The sequence below is a fragment of the Suricata suricatta genome, chromosome 5, assembly GCF_006229205.1.
Source record: "Suricata suricatta isolate VVHF042 chromosome 5, meerkat_22Aug2017_6uvM2_HiC, whole genome shotgun sequence".
Taxonomy (NCBI): domain Eukaryota; kingdom Metazoa; phylum Chordata; class Mammalia; order Carnivora; family Herpestidae; genus Suricata; species Suricata suricatta.
Genome location: NC_043704.1, coordinates 49,811,155 through 49,830,278, shown reverse-complemented (window position 1 = coordinate 49,830,278; position 19,124 = coordinate 49,811,155). Strand labels below are relative to the sequence as shown.

The window sequence follows — 19,124 nt, the reverse complement described above, 5'->3', positions numbered from 1 at the left end:
AAAAAAAAAAGATGAAAATGACAGACCCCTAACTCATGGAAAGAGAAATCTCCAAAGCAACTGGAAGAAACTATAAATAAGAAATAAAAATATGGAGGTGCCTAGGTGGCTCAGTCAACCATGTGTCCAACTTTGGTTCAGGTCATGATCTCATGATTCATGAGTTCAAGCCCTGTGTCAGTCTGTGCTGACAGCTCAGAGCCTGGAGCCTGCTTCAGATTCTGTGGCTTCCTCTCTCTCTCACTCTCTCTTTCTCTCTCTCTCTCTCTCTCTCTCTCTCTCTGCCCCTCCTCAGCTTATGGTTTCTCTCTCTCTCTCTCTCTCTCAAAAATAAATAATAAACATTTTTAAATGATCAAAAGAAATAAAAATATGATGATGGCTACCTTTCCCTTGGCTTTACAAATGTTAACTATTCACTTTATTGTATTTTATACGGTAGAACATTTATGAATAGAATAGTATGATGGTGCCAGTTAAGTTATAACACCATATCAAGGTCAAAGTTTTAAAAAAAGGTATTCAATTTTTTAATGTAGATGTAATGAACTTGTCAAATGCCAAAAATCATTTGGTGCAACTTTTCAAACTGGAGTTGAAAAAGTCAGTGAAGTATCTTCGGTGTGAGTTATTGCCCTGCTCGTCCTGCCTTGGCTAAAGAAGGGAACATCTTAAGTAAGAGATTAATAAAGCCTGGGAGAATTTATTTTGCTAAATGCCTTTTAGACGAAAAAAACAGCAAAAGAAATCATGGCCCTGCCCTTTCCAGTGATATAGCAACTCATCAAATTAAGATTCAACTGCAAACAAGAAAGGTGATCTTGCCTGCAATACCGGATAGAAATGGATAGATCTATGGACTGTCTGGACTTGCTATTTCGGTTGCGTTCATCAGGTATCACCACTGGCTAACCACCAAAGACCTTTTATAGGAATGCTTGAAAATAAGCAGAAGAGGTGCACAGTGTACAATAATCCTTCTGGATCACATCATTTATCCTGGAACAATTGTACTGACATTTGCACTGATGGTACAAAAGCAATCGTGGGTAAACTGCTGGTGCCTTACAACAAATCAAGGCAGCAGCAACAAAGTGAAATAGTGGTCATTGTATTCATCACCACCACTGAAGCACAGATAAAAAGAAAAAATTTCACTTAAGAAAATCCTAGATGAAACAGCAACAGCAACAATTAATAATTTTATTAAATACTGACCCTTGAAATATACATAGTTTTAATATTCTATAATGATTGTCTGGAAAAGCACTTGGTCCATTCAATTGAATGAGTTGAACTTCTGCTTCAACCCCCTTTGAGTTGTGAATTCAACTAGTTACTATTTTTCATGGGATACCAATTTTACTTGACTGACAAACTGTGGTTATTCTGACTTGGATATTTGTCAGATTTTTTTTTTTTTTAATGAACAGAGTAAGCCTGTCATGTCAAGGAGGCTGCTTAAGATTCTCTCTCTCCCTTTGCCTCTCTCCCCCACTCATGCGCTCTTGTGCTCTCTCTCAAAAACAAACAAATGAAATGTAACTATTTAAAAATGCACCATTCAATTAAATATTAAGTAATAGGTGGTTGGTATTACAAGCGATACATGTCTTGGGAGCTTATGTAGGAGAGACAGACTCATAAATGGGTAATTTATGGAAACCCTGATGGAAGTCTGTGTGGGAACACAGAAAAGGGGCTCTTAAGCCAGACTGTGGGTGAGAGTGAGGTGGGAAGGAGGAAGGTCAGAGAAGGCTCCAGGGGTTGTAGCTATATATCTGAAAATTGGGGAAGATAAGCATGAGCTAGTCAAGTGAGGAAGGGGAGCAGAGAAGTGAGGTGTCAGAGCTGTGAGAAACTGTTGAGTTGGGTATGACTGCGGCTCATGAGGAAGATAAGTCTTGTGAAGAGGGCAGGGCTTGGACACTTGCCACTCTATGAGGCTGAAATTGATGCTAAAGATACTTCCCTTGTCCTTCCTTACATCCATTCTAAGAGACTGAACATGATCCCAAAGATCCTATTTGGGGATCCTTTAATGGCTCCCTAAATAGGGTAGAGGAATTCTTAGATTTGGTCATAGATGTGGCATGCTTATGACAGTCTAGATTTTTGTTTTAAATATCCGCTTTCATGGGGCACCTGGGTGGCTCAGTCAGTTAAGCATCCCACTTCGGCTCAGGTCACGATCTCCCTGTTCATGAGTTTGAGCCCTTCATCGGGCTCTGCGCTGACAGCTCAGAGCCTGGAGCCTGCTTCAGATTCTGTGTCTCCTTCCCTCTCTGCCTCTCCCCTACGCCTGCTTAAACTTAAAAAAATATTTAAATATCTGGGGTTTTTTTTTAAGTTTTATTTATTTTTGAGAGAGAGAGAGCACCCATCCATGAGCAGGAGAGAGGCAAAGAGAAAGGGAAAGAGAAAACTCCGAGCAGGTTCTGCACTATGAGCACATGCAGCTTGTGGGATACAAATCGTGAGATCATGACCTGAACAGAAATCAAGGGTTGGACACTTAACCAACAGAGCCACCCAGGTGTCCCAGAAGTGTTACATTTTAAATGGTTATATAAGTGTTTATATAATATTTTCCACCTTGTCTTTTCATCTGCAAAACCTAAAACATTTACTATTGGGTGCATTACAGCAAGTTTGCCAACTCCTGCTTTAAGCAGCAGTGCTTACAGGCACCACAATGTCATGGCTGTGAAACCTGCAGACTCCGCTCCAGCACTTGCAGCTGTGTGTGAGGATGTCTGAGCCTCAGTTTACTGACTGGGTGGCTTAAACAATGAAGATTTATTTTCTCACAGCCTGGAAGCTGGATGTCCAAGATTAAAAGCCAGAAGAGTTGGTTTTCCTGAAGCCTTTTTCACCAGATCCATGTACGGCCTTTTCTTGACCGGACACCCATGCCTGGCATCTCTTCCTCTTCTACTAGAGACCCCAGCCATATTGGATTAGGGCACAACCTAATGGCCTCATTTTAACTTAATTACTCCTTTAAAAGCCCTGCAGCCAAATACAGTCACATTCTGAGATACTGGGGGTTAGGGCCTCAACCTATGAATTTGGGGGGGGGACACAATTCAGTCCATAACAGATAGGCTTGATGTCACTGGATTTTAGAGGTTAAGAAAAGCAGGAATAAGACCTCAGTTATGATATGGGAGGCCATAGCATCTACTTGTGGCCAAGCAGGGAAAAACATGAGTACCAGGGCTTTCCTAAGCCTATTTCCTATTTCCAGGTGCTCTTAAATATGATGTTGGTATTGAGAATTGAGGACCTGGGGGGTGGGGGAGTTGCGGTGGCAGGAGAGGGGGGAGATGGGGAGAATTTTTGACAAGAAACTATTAGGACTTTTCTACAGTGGAATGAAGGTGCTGAAAGAGTCAAATCTTTAAGTTCTCTAGAAATTTCTGGAAAAATGAAGATAATCTTTTAGTGGGGGTGGAAGGGCAAAGGGTGAATATGGCAATGTCGGTTTTACCTGTTGATTATACACTTGGCGACATGGAATTAGAACTCAGAGAAAAGGTCAGAGCTGGAGATAGGAAGCTGGAGTCTTTATACAGGTCAGAGGTGTATCTGGGGGAGTGGGAGCTTGCTCAGAGTTCAAAAAACATGAGACAGAAACTCACTTTTCTAAGTGCTTTGCTGTGACATTCCTTGGGAGATAGTTTTCCAGGACCTTTCTAGCTAACGTAGCATGCCTGGCTCTCTCCCCTTGCCTTGCTTTGTTGGTCTTCATAGCAAGTTATTCCCATCTGCCATTATAGTTATACATAGCTATATTTATATAGCTGGCTATTTGATTATTGTTTGTCTTTTGTAGCATACACTCCCTGAGAGCAGAGACTGAATTTTTGTTCAATATTCTGGAAGCAAGTCCAGAATATTTTAGGTGCCCAATAAATATTTACTGAATTAGCCCATAAATAGGTTAATTTTTATGATCAGTAGAATTTAAGTTGATAATACATTGCTGAATGTTACCTTTTTATCTTAAAATGTTGTTCTTTAACAAATACATTTGGATAAATGAACACGTTGACACATATTTTTGAGAATCTTGAAATATACAACCTAACAACTTAGTTTTGCTTCTGTTTGTGTTTTCCCCAAATCAAGAGCACCTAATCCCTTCTCTGCAGCAGTATTTATTTATGAGAAACTGCCACTTCCTTTAAAAATCTAGGCATTTGAGCAATCTGGTTACTCTTATCATGTAATCTGTTTACATCTACTTTTTTTTTCTAATTTTTCTTAGTAGGTTATTTGTGGTGTTGTTGGTTTCTGCCAGATCTCTTTTCTTTTTACTCACCATATCTGTACTTAAAAATCCTTTCATCATTGTACCCATATGGGTGCTAATGGAACACCACAACCAGCAGTCCTTCCTGGAGAAAATTATAAAGAAAAGTGATAAATATATGTTTGTATGGACTGTTGGCACCCACACAGGTACACTGATACAGGAATCTACACACCCAGAGGTAGTAAAGGTATTCAAACCAAGTCCACCCTCCTTCTCTTTTCTAAGGAATCACAATGAAAGAAAAATCGGAATCATTTGTATTTCATACAAGTGTACATGTTTGTTAAACCTAGCCTCTCTTTTTCAGGTAGTCTGAGTGGTACAAATGGCACTAGAATTACAGGGCAAAGTAATTTAAAGCGATAGCTCTCCAACAGATGGGGAATTCCTCCTTAAAGACTACCAGAATCACTGAGGAAGTGTTTCCCAGGACTACGAGATCCCAGACAGCACCTTCCTGGTGGGAATTACCATACCTTCCAGGTCCTGGGGGGTAAGGGTTGAGAATCACTTGTCAGGCATTCTGAGAGTTAAAGTGAACAGAACACATGATGCTAACAGATGCCTGATTTCTATCTCTCCTCTACTCTTTTTAAAGGATTGGGTTGTTTGTTTGTTGTTCTTGTTGTTGTTTTTTGGTCCCCAGACCCTGTTTGCTAGAATATTATGGACCTTTTAAACCATAAAGGGAAATATAGGCTGATGGAAAGAGGACACTCTGCAGGGCAACACGTCAAGTCTGAGAAATCTAGAATGAAGTTAAAGGAGGAAATTTGAGAATGCTTGTTAGATATTAGAGAAAAATGAAAAGATGTTAATGGGAGAACTTGTCATGGCCAATTTAGTGCAACTTTGGTAGTAATAGTTTCCTGACTTACAAATTCTACAATTATGATTTTTTTTAAATACATTGGGCTCCTTTCTAACAACTCTGTGAAATGTGAAAGTGCTCTGGGGGAAAATGCTATGAAGACACAAGTTATAACTAAACAGGTTTTGGTCCAATATGTAATCTACCCCCCTGGTCCTTCCAACCATACACACACAAATAGGTACAGATTTACTCAATGGTCATATAACTGTGGGAATGAGAAAAGAACTAAAATGTCTAGGATGTGTTGTATACTTTGTATATTATCTTGTGTGATTTTAGCAATTTGATTTAGGTACTAATGTCCCAGTTTACACGTGTTTGTGGAATTGTGCTCTGGCAGCCCTAGAATGATCTCATCATACTTCCATTTACTACTCAACATGCAGTCCTTAGGCATAATCCTGGAGAACAGCACACTAATTCTTGTCCTAACTTGTATCTAAGCTAGAAATATTGCGTGATTTTCTTCATCCCTTGCTTAAAACCATGGAGTTTTGAAGCCAAACAAACTGGATTCAAATCCCAGCTCCATTCACTGAACAATCACGTAGCTTTGATTAACTTCTGTAAGACTGTTTTCCAATCCATAAAATGGAAATATTAACTGCACTCCATCAGTATGTAGGTTAAATGAGGTAGTGTACATGATAAGCCTAGGACAGCTCTGGGCACACAGTATACATTCAATGATGATAGTTACAGTTTTCAAAGTTCCATTTAATACTTGACTGTTAAGCATCTGGCCTCTTTGGATCACCAGCCAAACTTGAAGAGAATATGGAAGAGAGTCATGGAGTCAATTCTGGACTCAGAATCTTGATGCCACTGAAAATATTAGAATTCATGTGATAAGCCATAGGGAGCCATTTAGGGTTTTTGAACTGGGAAAACCATGACCAAAACCATGTTTTAGGAAAGACAAAGCAGCAGCTGAATGAAGGTGATCAGTACAGACAGCCTGCAGTAGTGAAGGTGACAGGTCCTAAAGTATGGAACGAGGGGGGTGCCTATGGGACTAGAGAGTGAGGAATTATTTATAGAGAAATATTTCAGACATATAGAATTGGCAACAGACTGGGCACATCAATGACAGGAGAGAGTCAGAAGTAACTCCAACACCTTAAGACTGATAGAGTAGTAGTACCATGAACAGAAATATGGAAGCTAGGTAAAAGTATGGGAGGCATCGGATTTTATTTTAGCCTTCACATTCCATTCCCTGTGCTGCTCCTACCACTGCATCTCACCCCATATCTGCAGACTAATCAGGGCAGTCTCCATGCCCTCCCTTTCCAGTAAAACTTCAAGAAGGCATTTCAAAATTAATTCACACCAAGACATAAACAGTAATCTTTTCCAAAGGCTATTTGCATTTTAAAAGAGGTCTCCCAAAATGAACCACCATGAAATTTGGATAATGTACAAACATAAGTGAGGTATGAGATAGGGAGAGGCTGTCCTTCAACATTATTGTCACCATGCATCTCCCATTTGTTTGCTACGAACACTTTGGCTGGCTGGAGTCTGGCTCCAACCCTAGATTTTGACATTAGTGTTGTGTCCCTTTCTTATCTTAATGCTGGATGGTATTCAATGCCACAGATAAACAAGACTCTTTTGATTGCCTGTTTAAAAGATATGAACCATCAGCACAGAGCAGGAGGGCTAGGAAGGTCCATGATATATCGGTTTTTGCCACCTTCAGATAGTTCCAGTTCATCTATCATGATAGCAGAGATGCCAAGGGTAAATTCAGTCCTCTTGCCCAGTGATCATTTTTGATTTGCTACAAACCTTGTATTCCCTAATTAAACCCACTTCCTTTACCTTTGACAAAGGTATGAAATAAAAACCTCTTACTATATTCAAGACAGTATTTCACAGATAAGAAAATAATTTAAAATTCACCTTTTTTATCATTCTGGGTTATTCTGGGGTTTTTTTTTTCCCTCAATTCATGTTGAACCAAAACTCATGAAATGACCATGTGCTTATGTTGCAAAAGTGAGAGAGGAAAGTGGAAGAGAAGAAGAGGAGGAGGAAAATCCGAAGGCACACAATTCCCATACTCAAGGTGTTCTTGGTTCAGTCAATCTTCATTTGCATCTGTGGATCACCTCTGTAGCTCTGATCCTTGAACATCCCATAAGTTTCTCTAGGTTTCTTTTGAACATGGGAATCCATAGCAAAGGGTATACATTTTCAAAAGGATCTGACCCATATGGAATCTAAATGCATTACTTCAATTCCCATACAAATTATTCCCAGCCATGCATTGATTTGTAAGTGTGTACATTACAGTATATAGGGTGAGTGTTTAGGGGAGGCTGATTTGTTTCAATAGCCATGGTGGTGAGTCATTCAGCAGATTATTTCCTCTGATCTTCATATCATGCTCTGTCTTATATTCATGGTGTAAACACTTTTTCACTGCACTCTGCCGAATACCGCACAAAATGAGTTAAAAAGCAATCGTCCTGGTGCTATAGAAAATGGCATGGCAGTTCCTCAAAATATTAAACACAGAATTACTATATGGCTAGCATTTCCACATCTAGGTATCACCCAAAAGAATTGAAAGCAGGAACTCAAACAGATTCTTATACACCCATACAGCCTTCATTCAGAGCAGCATTGTTCACAACAGCCAAAAGCAAGCCAACTGGCCATTGAGGAATGGATGGATAAACAAAATGGGGTGTATCCATACAATGGAATATTATTCAGCCTTATAGAGAAGGAATTTTTGACACATCCTACAACACGGATGAACTTGGAAGACATTATGCTAAGTGAAACAAGCCAGTCACGAAAGGACAAATACTGTATAATTCCACCTACATTAAGCACTTAGAGTCGTCAACTTCATAGAGACAGCTGGTGGTTGCCAAGAGCTGGAGGTGGGGGAATAGGGATTATTGTTCAGTGGATGTGGATTTTTAGTCTAGGAAGATGAAAATTTTCTGAAGATGAATCATAGTGATGGTTAGACAACAATGTGAATTACTTAATGCTATTGCACTATACACTTAAAAATAGTCAAGATGGCAAATTTTATGACATATGTGTTTTATCACAACTTCTTAAAATATTAAAAACATTTAAGGATATAATAGAAGAAAATATTCCTGAAATAAAGAAATATGGGGGAAAATATCAGAAATCACCCCTCTTCTGGAAGTAGATACTTCAAAAATCTATGGCAATGATGCCAGTCACGAAACCAGACCCAAAGAGAGAATAGGCCAATGAAAAATCTTTTTGACCCCATTTGACTAAGTATATGTAGAGCATTTACAGGTGTGTATCCAACCTTGCTTTCATTATCACACCCCTTAAGGAGCCTTTTTGGACGTTTCTTCCCTAACTGTCCTCTGATAAAAGTTTAGAACTGCAGATATACTGTATCTCTGTTTATGTATTATTATGGTCCTTCAGAAGGCCACAAACCACTGTAATATCTAAGATATTTCCCTCCTCCACGAATAAATTTTGCCCTCTTGGAGACAACATCACCCTCTTAGCAAAGGCTAAGCCACTCGAAAAAAACGGGTGCCATCACAAACAGCAAATTTGACTGACAGAATCACAATTTTGACTGAGGATGCACACATACTAACCAATGCTAAAATGTGTCCAAAAGTCTTACAGCAATATTAAAAGTGTCTGCACACTACTAAACTTCTGAACAAAAAGTAAGGAAATCATTTTTAGTGTCTTCAAACATCTGGAAGTTGCCATCGTATAGATATAAACACTTAGGTGATGAACGCAATTTCACAGAAGTTTAATTCAGACATTTGGTATCATGTATAGGATGCAGCATTACTAATTCAAAGGGGCACCTGCACCCTAATGTTTATAGCAACATTATCAACAATAGCCAAATTATGGAAAGAGCCCAAACGTCCACTGATTAATGGATAAAGAAGATGTGGTACATACACAATGGAATACTACTTGGTGATCAAAAAGTATAAAATCTTGCCATTTGCAACAACATGGATGGAACTAGAATGTATTATACTAAGCAAAATAAGTCAGTCAGAGAAAGATAAATATCATGACTTCACTCATATGTGGAATTTAAGTAACACAACAGATGAACATAGAGGAAGGAAGGGAAAAATAAAAACAGAGAGGGAGGCAAACCATAAGAGACTCTTAAATACAGTGAACAAACTGAGGGTTGTTGGGAGGCAGAATGCACTAAGTGGGTGAGGGGCGTTAAGGAGGGCACTTGTTGGGATGAGCACTGGGTGTTAAATGCAAGTGATGAACCACTAAATGCTCTCCTGAAACCATTATTACACCATATGTTAACTAACTTGGATTTAAATAAAGTTAAAAAAAAAGAAATGTGGCATTACCACTGTTGTTTAACATAAGCATGACAGAATTTACTTTTCTACATGGTGAAAATGAGATACATAAATTTTAAAGAAAAATTCCATAATTTCTAATTATAAAATTTAAGGAGCCTTATAATTTTGCTACTCAAAGAGTGGACCTTGGGCCAGCCTATTATCACAAGGGAGCTTATTAAAAATGCTGAATGATAAGCTCTGCCTTAGACCTACTGACACAGAACCTGTAGTTCACCAAGATCTCCAGATAATTCTTACACATATTAAAGTTTGAGAAGAACTGCTTTAAAAGATGTCTATCAAAATTCTTCCTTAATTCATCAGAGCATTTTATTTTTTAACCAAGTAGATTAATCACTCCACTCATCCTATATAGGGCCTATAGGAAATGCAAACTAGGAAAAGATCATACAAAACTGTTAAAAAATCAACAGATCCAAAGCATGCAAATTTCTACCCTGGGGGCTACTCTGAAATAAGGTAGTTACTAACTTACTGTGCTCTAACGGGGATGGCAGAGCCCAGGTAAATGGGTTTGTTCGGTGCCCACAGTGCCTCTTCAGAAGCAAGGGCAGTGAACCTTCACCGGAGCTGTGACTAGCAGTGCTCTTCCGAGCCTGGGCTTCTTAGCACAGGAAGAAATGTTCCTCAAGGGGCAAGGTAAGCAAAGGACAGGATTCCTTTTTCTCTGTAATCCCGAGTGTTGTGCCCCAAAATGGCACAACCCAATTCATCCACCAACCCAACCAATCTCATCAGTTCTACCAGATAGCTTTACTCTTGGAGGTACAAAACATTTTCTTAGGGTCTTAAAATATGAAGGTTTATGTGGTTATCAATGGCAAGTTTATCAGTTAAATCTGAACAGGAAGTAGGGGGTAGACAGCCTGGTGTGAGCTAGAGAAAGAGAAGGACCCTGGGAAAATCAGAGCCCCGGAAAGAGGTTGGCCTCTTCCCATTGTATCTGCTAATAACCCAAAGGCCTGGTGGCAAGGGTGTGAGCTATAGAGACAACCACCTCAGATTCAAATCCAAGCTCTCCCACTTGCAGCCTGGGGGATCTTGAACCAATTGCTTAATCCCTCTGAGCCTCAATTTCCTCACCTATAAAATAAGGCTAATTAGGACTACCTCAGAGGCTATTATGAAGGCTGAATGAGATCTTGCTGGTCATTCCCAAAACAAATGTTTAGTAAATGTTAATTCCATGTTGCTAACTCGCCACAAAGGAGCAGTAAAGTATTTTCACCTATGAAATTTGGAAGGAAAGTGTTTTACCTCACAGTCACAAATTAAAGGAACAGGAAGTGCTTTAATCAGAAACCACATATGCTAGCTTTAATCAGTGGCTTCACCAAAACCATAGGAGGCATGATGCTCTCTGAGCCTGTTAAAGATTACATAACTCTGAAACTGCCAGTCAGCAGAGAGCCGAATTCCCCTCTTAGACATATGCATATGTCCTCTCATAGAAAACAGTGGAAATTCAAATGGGTTAAAAGCATACTAAACCACCAAATAACGTTGGTTCACAAGAAATCACAGTAAAATTCCTATAAATAAAATTCACAGTAACTTTGAGGCAAATTCCAAAAATTATTGATTTAAGAGATCTAAGAATCTTATAAATTTTTGAAAACATCCTACTGCCCATTTTGAGTACATCAGCCAAGGCCCAGGTAACATCTACACCCCACTAGGTTAGGAACATCCGCCTTTCTCACCCTCAGGCGTTCAGCATCAGGCCAAGAAAGCCAAAAGGTAAAGTTCAGCCTCCCGATCTTCCCGTTAACCTGCAAGGGAGAAATCAAGAGGCCGCCACATCAGTCAGCTAGAAGCCAAAGGAAAATGGTTTTCTCAGGAACAATTCATTGAGCGTCTCAGAACAATAGAAAATCTTCCCCCTCAGCAGTGCTCCCCATGGCTCTTTAACTTCTGAAAGGGTTTCTTTTACTTTCTGAGAGCAGGACTTCTTTCAGGCCAAAGTATGAGAAAGGCTTGCCTCCATTTCCTCAGTAAGGAAAAGTCTGCATCTGAGCAACTAAATTATGTTAACCACGGTCACCATCTCCATGCTGTAAAGGATCCTGTGAAACATTTGACACTGTATGTGCTGTGCACTGATTTCTTGTGCTACTCACCCCAGACTGACTCTTCTGTGGCCCCAGGGTTCTTCCCCTGTACCCTGTCCAACTGTCTCTAAGCAAACTGGAGAGGGGATGGTAGATCATACATTGTATCCTGAAGCCAAATAAAGATTCAGGGTTGTCTGCATATTTAGATAATCTGTGTGCTCGATCCACTCCTCTATCAGAGATTATTGAGAGTAGTAAATAAGCCTTGCAAATGTTTCTCTCCTTTTATTGCACAAACAACCTACTATGTGAAAGAGGCAAAATATATTTCACCTGCCCAGATAATGTATTTCTTTTGCTGGCAGATTTAAAGTAGGGAAATATATATTGTCAAGTGCTTAATATGTACATAATAAATGTCATTCTCTCTGGGACATACCTACCTGACAGACAGTTTATTAATCCACTACCCCCCTTTAGAGATTAGAGAATCTCTGATCCACCCTACCTAGAAATGTGTTTTTATTCACACAAAATTCCTTCAAATTCTTTATACAGATTGTTATAAATCTGGGAGTCCAGCCAAGTCATCAGACTTCAGAGTTTCCTTTATTCACAAAACTGGCTTGTAATACTTTTCTTTAATTTTACAGCGTTAACATAAGAGTTAATGAGGGCATTAAGTGAGAAAATATACTTCTAAATCCACACTCATAAGTCCTGGGTGATTTCTGCCTTGGGGTATCATGGTCCAACATTACAGGCTAAAGATAAATTGTTACATCAGATTTATGATACTTCCATCAGGCATCCTATCCACTCCTCCAGCAGCATCTTAGTCCTTCCTGAGCTTTCAAGACAAACAGATGTGATTCCTGGCTATTACCAAGCTGTAGAAACATCCCTGATTTTCTTTCCCCAATAACCTGCCCCCCAATATTTTGCCCCAAAACAAGTATGATCGCCCAAATACCAGAGAGTGATTTCAAAAGAAAGAATCTGAATATGGGAAAAGAGAAATAAAGGCTTAGCATTTAAGATACTTTTTCATATTAAATATCAAATAATAAAAATATACCTTTGTATTTGAAGAGCCAAGTCATAGAAATACGTAAAGGCAAATCAATTGTTTCCAGCTGTAATCAGCGATAATAACCCAAGTACGTGAGAGCATGATAGAGATGATCAGTTTCCTTTTGAGGTTACATGATAAGCAGCAGCAGTTAAGCAGCCTTTTTCTCTAAAACTCAGCGTCTGACCTCATGGCAAGAAGAGGCCAGCCCCTCTCCCTGTCCCCCTTTATAGCGTCCGCTTTCTCTTCACCGCTCTAAATGGGGGCGGGGGAAGCTAAGGACCTTTCTTCTAAAATACAGAATACAGCCTGTCGTTCGAAAGAGGTTGCGTGGGCACAGAGGAGGGGCTGAGGAGGCGGGGAGGGGGCAACGAGCACTAGGTTTGTGGATTTTTTTCTGCATACTGGAAATTCCCAAGCCAAAAAGGTACCAACCCGAGTCCCGGACATTCCCCGAGAGGGCCGGCTCCAAGAGCTGGACTGGATTCCACAGAGGAATCAGAAGCAAACATAAAAACAAAACAGGTTTTTTTAGAGATGTCTTTTTAAAGTCTCAATGAATCCACGCCGGGCATTAACGTTGCCCCTTCATTTGATTCACCTCTTCTTATTTAGCTTTTTCTATAAGGCTTCAAGATGGGGGGGGGGGAGCGGGGAAGCAGGGGAGAGATTGGGAGCAGGTAGATACTTTTTACGACACTGCTCTTCAAAATATGACAATCAGAAAGTAGTATCGCGATCCCGTGCCTTCAAAGACAAAGGACAAAGCAGTGGATCTGTAACGAGAAGATCACGTTATTTTCACCGGGGCAGGGGCAGGGGATAGAGTGGGTTGAACAGAGAATGAACTATTGCACAACACTTAAAGGATTTTGCCTATGACATTTGGTTTCACTGTGACTCCTTTTCCTTTTGGGACACTTCACAGCTGTTCTCCCTGTACTGCTTGCTGCCCTTTCCCCCAGCAGTGTTACAATCCAGCTTTATATTTAGACAGGAAAGGTCTGATTCTCCAATAGGAATCAGCATCTGGAGCTAAACACAAGAAGGTCCTTAAATCTTTAACAGAAGGTCCTTCTTAAAAGAAGTCTTCTTCTCATTTAAAGTCGAATACTATAAAGCAGAGTATTATACTTAAATTCACATTTTTAAAAACAGTTAAAATGTAAATGCACTTTCAAGAGACAGGTTAGACTGCACTTGATGAAGTTCACTTTGTGCTTTTCTACCTTTTGTGTCCAATAAACTTATGCCTACAGCAACTCTCTTATCTTCCATCCCACCCACCCCTGCAAGGTTCCCAGAATTCCTGGGGGCTGTGGTCTCACTTTCAAAGAGAAAAAGAACACCTTCGAAGTCCAATTTAGTGCACATTGAAAAGTCAGACATTCTAAGGATACTGAGAACTGCACTCTAGACATAAACCCTGAAGAGAATAATGCTTAACACAAGAGAATGAATACACTTAAAGTGGAATTTCTAGTTGGAGCCTGCTTCAGGTTCTGGGTCTTCCTCTCTCTCTGCCTCTCCTCTGCTTGCCCTCTGTCTCTCTCAAAAATTAATAAAAACATTAAAAAACATTTTTTAAAAAGTGGAATTTCTAGCATAGCAACTAATATTAATAAACTAAATTAACCCAAAAGTAATGTTGAGCACCCTTTTGGGGGGGGCAATGTTAATTTTCCTGTGCCTCTCTGATTGCTTTTTCCTTTAGTAGGGCCCAGAAACAGACTCACTTCTGGCATGTAACATGGATATATTCTTGTTAAGCATCCTAATGTATCAATCTGAAATTTAATACCTGAAACCAGGAAGTGTCAATCAATTGGTATTTAATAAAATAGTGGTTGTTCTGAATGGTAAAATGGATCATATTAGAATGCCAAAGATCTGTTTTGTATTGCTAATGAAAGGTTATTCTATATAAGATAACTTCTAGAAAATATAATTTGCATAGAAGGGCCTTATTATGAATTCTCCTTTTCACAAGTAGCATCAAATCAATCATTCGAGTTCTAGAATATGAGGAGTGCAACTAAGCAAAATTAATGCTGTCATTCCAAAATAAAAATCCTTATGAATTTTTTAACTCATACAAAGTGTAACCCAATTAAATTATATATAAACTATCTTAATTTTTAAAAATTTTATGTTTATTTATTTTTGAAAGAGAAAGACAGAGACAGAGCATGAGCAAGGAAGGGCAGAGAGAGAGGGAAACAGAATCTGAAGCAGACCCCAGGCTCTGAGCTGTCAGCACAGTCCCCAACATGGGCCTTGAACCCACAAACCATGAGATCATGACCTGAGCTGAAGTCCGATGTTCAACCAACTGAGAAACCCAAGCGCCTCTTAATATTTTAAACCTAAATGTCCAACTATAATGGGCAACTTATGTTAATAATGATAACATCATTAGCTGAACTGTTGGGCAGACTTTTATAATTCAGTTATAAAGCCTATTAAACATAGAAAAATATATGTATGCTAAATAAAAAAGCAGATACAAATTACATATTATCTGTGATTATAGCTAGGTGGTTTAAAAAAAAGCCTGGAAGAAAATATACCAAATGATTCTTCCAGATGATAGAATTCTAGATTCTATGCATAGATTTTGTCTAGATTTTAGTTTTTAAAAATAATGATGCCCTTTATAATAGAAAATATATAAAACAAACTATGTTATTTTGCTGGTATGCTAATTGTCACAAATGGGTGGTACTAGCCTAAAATAAATTTTTCAGAAGAAATGAAAATATTGTATCTAATTGTTCTGAGAAAGATTTAGGTAATATTCCAAACTCCATACTTAGGCATTTTTTTAAAACTTCCACACCAGAGAATGGAAAGACAAATTAGAAAAGAGACAAAATGAATTAGAATACTTCAAGAAACTATGTCATCAAATCTTTAAGACCTTTTATAACTGAATCAAAAAGTAATAGAAACTAGATGAGATCACAAGAAACCATTTGCACAAACAAAAAATATCGCTCCAAAGCCCTGGCGAAGCGATGGAAATTGAAACCCTCCCGGGAAGACGGTGCCCCAGCCATCTTTCAGAAAACGCTCAGAAGTCCTTCCATGAAGAACATCTCTCTTTACAAAAGTCCAAGTTGTAGTTGCAAAGGGCTATGTACTCTCACATACCTTTGTTCAAATCCAAACTCAAGTTCATCTATAAAATGTAGCCAATGTCACCTACACTACTTGATTGTGATCAGAATTAAATGTTAGAGATTAAGTCCCTGAAATCATAGACAAGCAATATTATTTCTTTAGTTCTATCTTCCTTCTCCCCTTAGCTAGTATGTCTCAAAGTGTAGAATACTTTCATTGCAAGGAATCACTGGATGCTTGTAACAAAGGTTGATTCAACAATTCCTTGTATTTTTATCAAATATTCCAGGTGATTCTCAGACACTCTGCAGCTTAAAGATCATTAAAATTAAGCAATCATAATATGTTTAACTACTTGTTGGTGGTCCTTAGAAAATAATTTAAAAACCTCTTTTTCCCATATAGTTTATAAATTTGAAGGTGACCCTCAAGTCTAAGAAAGAAAGTTGTATTTTTTTTTTTTTTTGAGAGAGAGGGTGTAAGTGATCAAGGGGCAGAGAGAAAGAATCCCATGAGGGGTAGAGAGAGAGAAGCAGGGCTCACCCATAGCAGGCCTTGAGGTCACCTGATGTGGGGCACGAACTCTTGAACCATGTGATCATGACCTGAGCCAAAGTTAGAGGCTTAATGACTGAGCCACCCAGGTGCCCCTATACTCTTTAAGTTAAAACTCCAAATTCCTTGGGGCAACTGGGTGGCTTAGTTGGTTAAGCATCCAACTTCAGCTCAGGTCATGATCTCACAGTTCATTAGTTCAAGTCTGACATCGGGCTCTGTATTGACAGCTCAGAGCCTGGAGCCTGCTTGGATTCTGTGTCTCCCTCTCTCTCTGCCTCTCTGCACCCCCCTCAAAAGTAAACAGACATTAAAAAATATTTTTTAACTCCAAATTCCTTAACCCATTCTCGTAAGAGTGTATTTTTTCACATATTGGTCTTCATCTCTAAAGCCTCTTCAATTTCTTCATACATCCATTCTGGCTCAAAAAGAAAAGAGTGCTTACTAAATGGCCCCACATTAACTTAAAATCATTTAGAATTAATAAGGTAAAGACAGTCAAGTAAAATTGATCATTCCATTATTTTAAGATAACCAGTAGGAATAGCAGGTTTTTACTTCCAAGCATGACAGAATGTGTGTACCTTATGTCCCAATCAAGAAATACTTGTTACAGATCTCAATATCTAATTTCTAATTAGATTTTCATTTCTAATGTTGGTATGCAATTCAAACTAACAATCAAAAAGTAAACACTTGAAATTGATGGAAGTAACTTGTACAACTTTATAATAAACAACAGTTTTCTTTACATAAGTCAATTCTTAAAACCATCAAACTTTAAAACACAAAAATAAATTTCCATTTATAGATTTCCCTCCTCCAGTTCCAAAAGTGATTATTTTAAAGTATTCATCGTGTAAAATTTAGCTGAATTAAGTAATAACAACCGCCCAAAGCATATATAATGCAACACAGATTTCATGTACACTGCTTTCATAATTCCCTTTTGCTTCTTTTCTAGGTAAAAGCAGGACACTGTAAATGTTCTCACTAGAAAATTCTAGCCAAAGATACCAGCCTTTTCAAGTAATTCAAAAAAGGTGAATCAGGAGAAACTCCTGAGACCCAGCAGGCTTCACCGTGTCACAGGAGCCCAGTTCGTCACGCTGAAGATGCACCAACTGTGCTATCTACACACAGGTATGCGCAATCTCCTTTACCAGATAAGCTACAACACTCCACTACCAACCATTTAGGTCAGAACAGTTTTCAGTTTTTAATGTAGTGATCGCCCCTCTCAGGAGAGGCTAATTCAAACACACTCGTTAGTATCTTTGGATGTTGTTAATAATGGTTCTCCATGGCTATGTAAAGATTGGAAAAAATCCTGTAGGTAGATATAAATGCAACCTGCATTTTCTAAGCTCCTTACAAGTCATCATATAAAGTCCAGCTCTTTTTGAAATTGTGTACACTTCAATAGCAGCTATCCCTCCATGGGGCCACCCATAAACTGTCTCTGATGCAGCAAATGTGATTCCTCCAGTTCCTTCCAGGGCAGACTAGGTCTCCAAGGGGCACACAAAGGACAAGAACATGTCCATTTGGTTTTTCACAATAACTTCATCCGGATGTAGCTTGTGGGGTAAATAATGGGCCAGAGTCATCTCCCAGGCATCAACGAGATACACTCCAACCCCAGAGAACATCTTCCGGAGGATGGTGTCCAGCTGGAAGTTGTACCAGTCGCTGTTGAAAAGGCTCACTTCAGGCCCCAGCTCTTGGGCATTGGCTGTCCGGATGACTATCACAGTCTTAGGGCTTCGATCCAGGAGCTGGACCACTGCTCGACGGATGTTCCTGAGCCGCCGGATATACACTTCCAGAGGGAAGGTGCTGAAATGAGACCATACTGCTATGGCAACCACTGTGTTCTTCCCTCCCACAATGCCATTCAGCTCATTCGCCACATAACGGAGCTCGTTGCTAAAGACAGTCGTAAAACGGATGGGAGGACCATGGCAGCGATATTTGAGCAGGATGTTGTGCTTTGGGTCCACCGCAAGGAAGGGACCCACATTCTTGGGACTACCCAAGTTAAACTCCACTAAATCTGAAATGAGGAAAATTCAAATTCATAAAAATGTTCAAAATGAGCACATATATTATGATCATCTTTTACTTAGTGGCTTAAGAGAACTTTTCTAAAAAAATAAAAGTACAACAAAAAGGTACAACTGTAAAGGGAAAACCTATTTCACTGGCCTCAATGGACCTTTATTCTAACATATTATTTAAACCATCGGTGATAGATTCTATACGTACATCTATACACCTCAGAAGCAAATCAGCCTGCTTATCTCTAACCATTAGGTCAAGAAGCTTCCTGTTTGCACTGATTGCTGAATATTTAAAAATCAATTTGGTGTTTATACATTACTGTTCTAACGGATAACTATTATTTCTTCCAGGACAAGGGCTATAACTGCTACTTTTTTAAGTAAATACATAATAGTAACCAAATACTTTTTGAACTAAATGAAAGAAAGAAGCAACCCTGTTTCTTTTGACTTTCAATTTCACCCTATGTATGGAAAATCATATTAATGTCTTAGAGAATATCTATCTCTGTCACAAGAATAACAGAGACAGCAACACGAGTTAGAATTCACTTTTCCCTCCCCTTTATCTAAGTTGTGTTTCAAATTCTAGCTCCTCTGAGGTCTTCTGAAGATTCCCAGGAATCAGTCGGTATTTCTCTTTTGTTACTTCTAGAAAACCCTGTCTGTAA

General features: G+C 39.0%; 2 protein-coding genes across 5 annotated transcripts in view; both read right to left on the bottom strand.

The window, feature by feature from the left end:
- Window positions 1-14,208, bottom strand: part of NFKBIZ (NFKB inhibitor zeta) — a 26,232-nt gene extending 12,024 nt beyond the window's left edge. The window contains exons 1-2 of the mRNA XM_029939220.1: window positions 12,716-14,208; window positions 11,287-11,355 (exon numbers count right to left, since the gene is read on the bottom strand). The gene's annotated coding sequence lies outside the window, so the exon portion shown is untranslated. The remainder of the gene's footprint in view (window positions 1-11,286; window positions 11,356-12,715) is intronic.
- Window positions 14,209-16,893: 2,685 nt separating this feature from the next.
- Window positions 16,894-19,124, bottom strand: part of NXPE3 (neurexophilin and PC-esterase domain family member 3) — a 44,278-nt gene continuing 42,047 nt past the window's right edge. For all 4 annotated transcript variants that reach the window (XM_029939216.1, XM_029939217.1, XM_029939218.1 and 1 more), the window contains one exon: window positions 16,894-18,446. In XM_029939216.1, coding sequence (XP_029795076.1) covers window positions 17,896-18,446 — 551 coding nt within the window. In that variant the 3' untranslated portion in view covers window positions 16,894-17,895. The remainder of the gene's footprint in view (window positions 18,447-19,124) is intronic.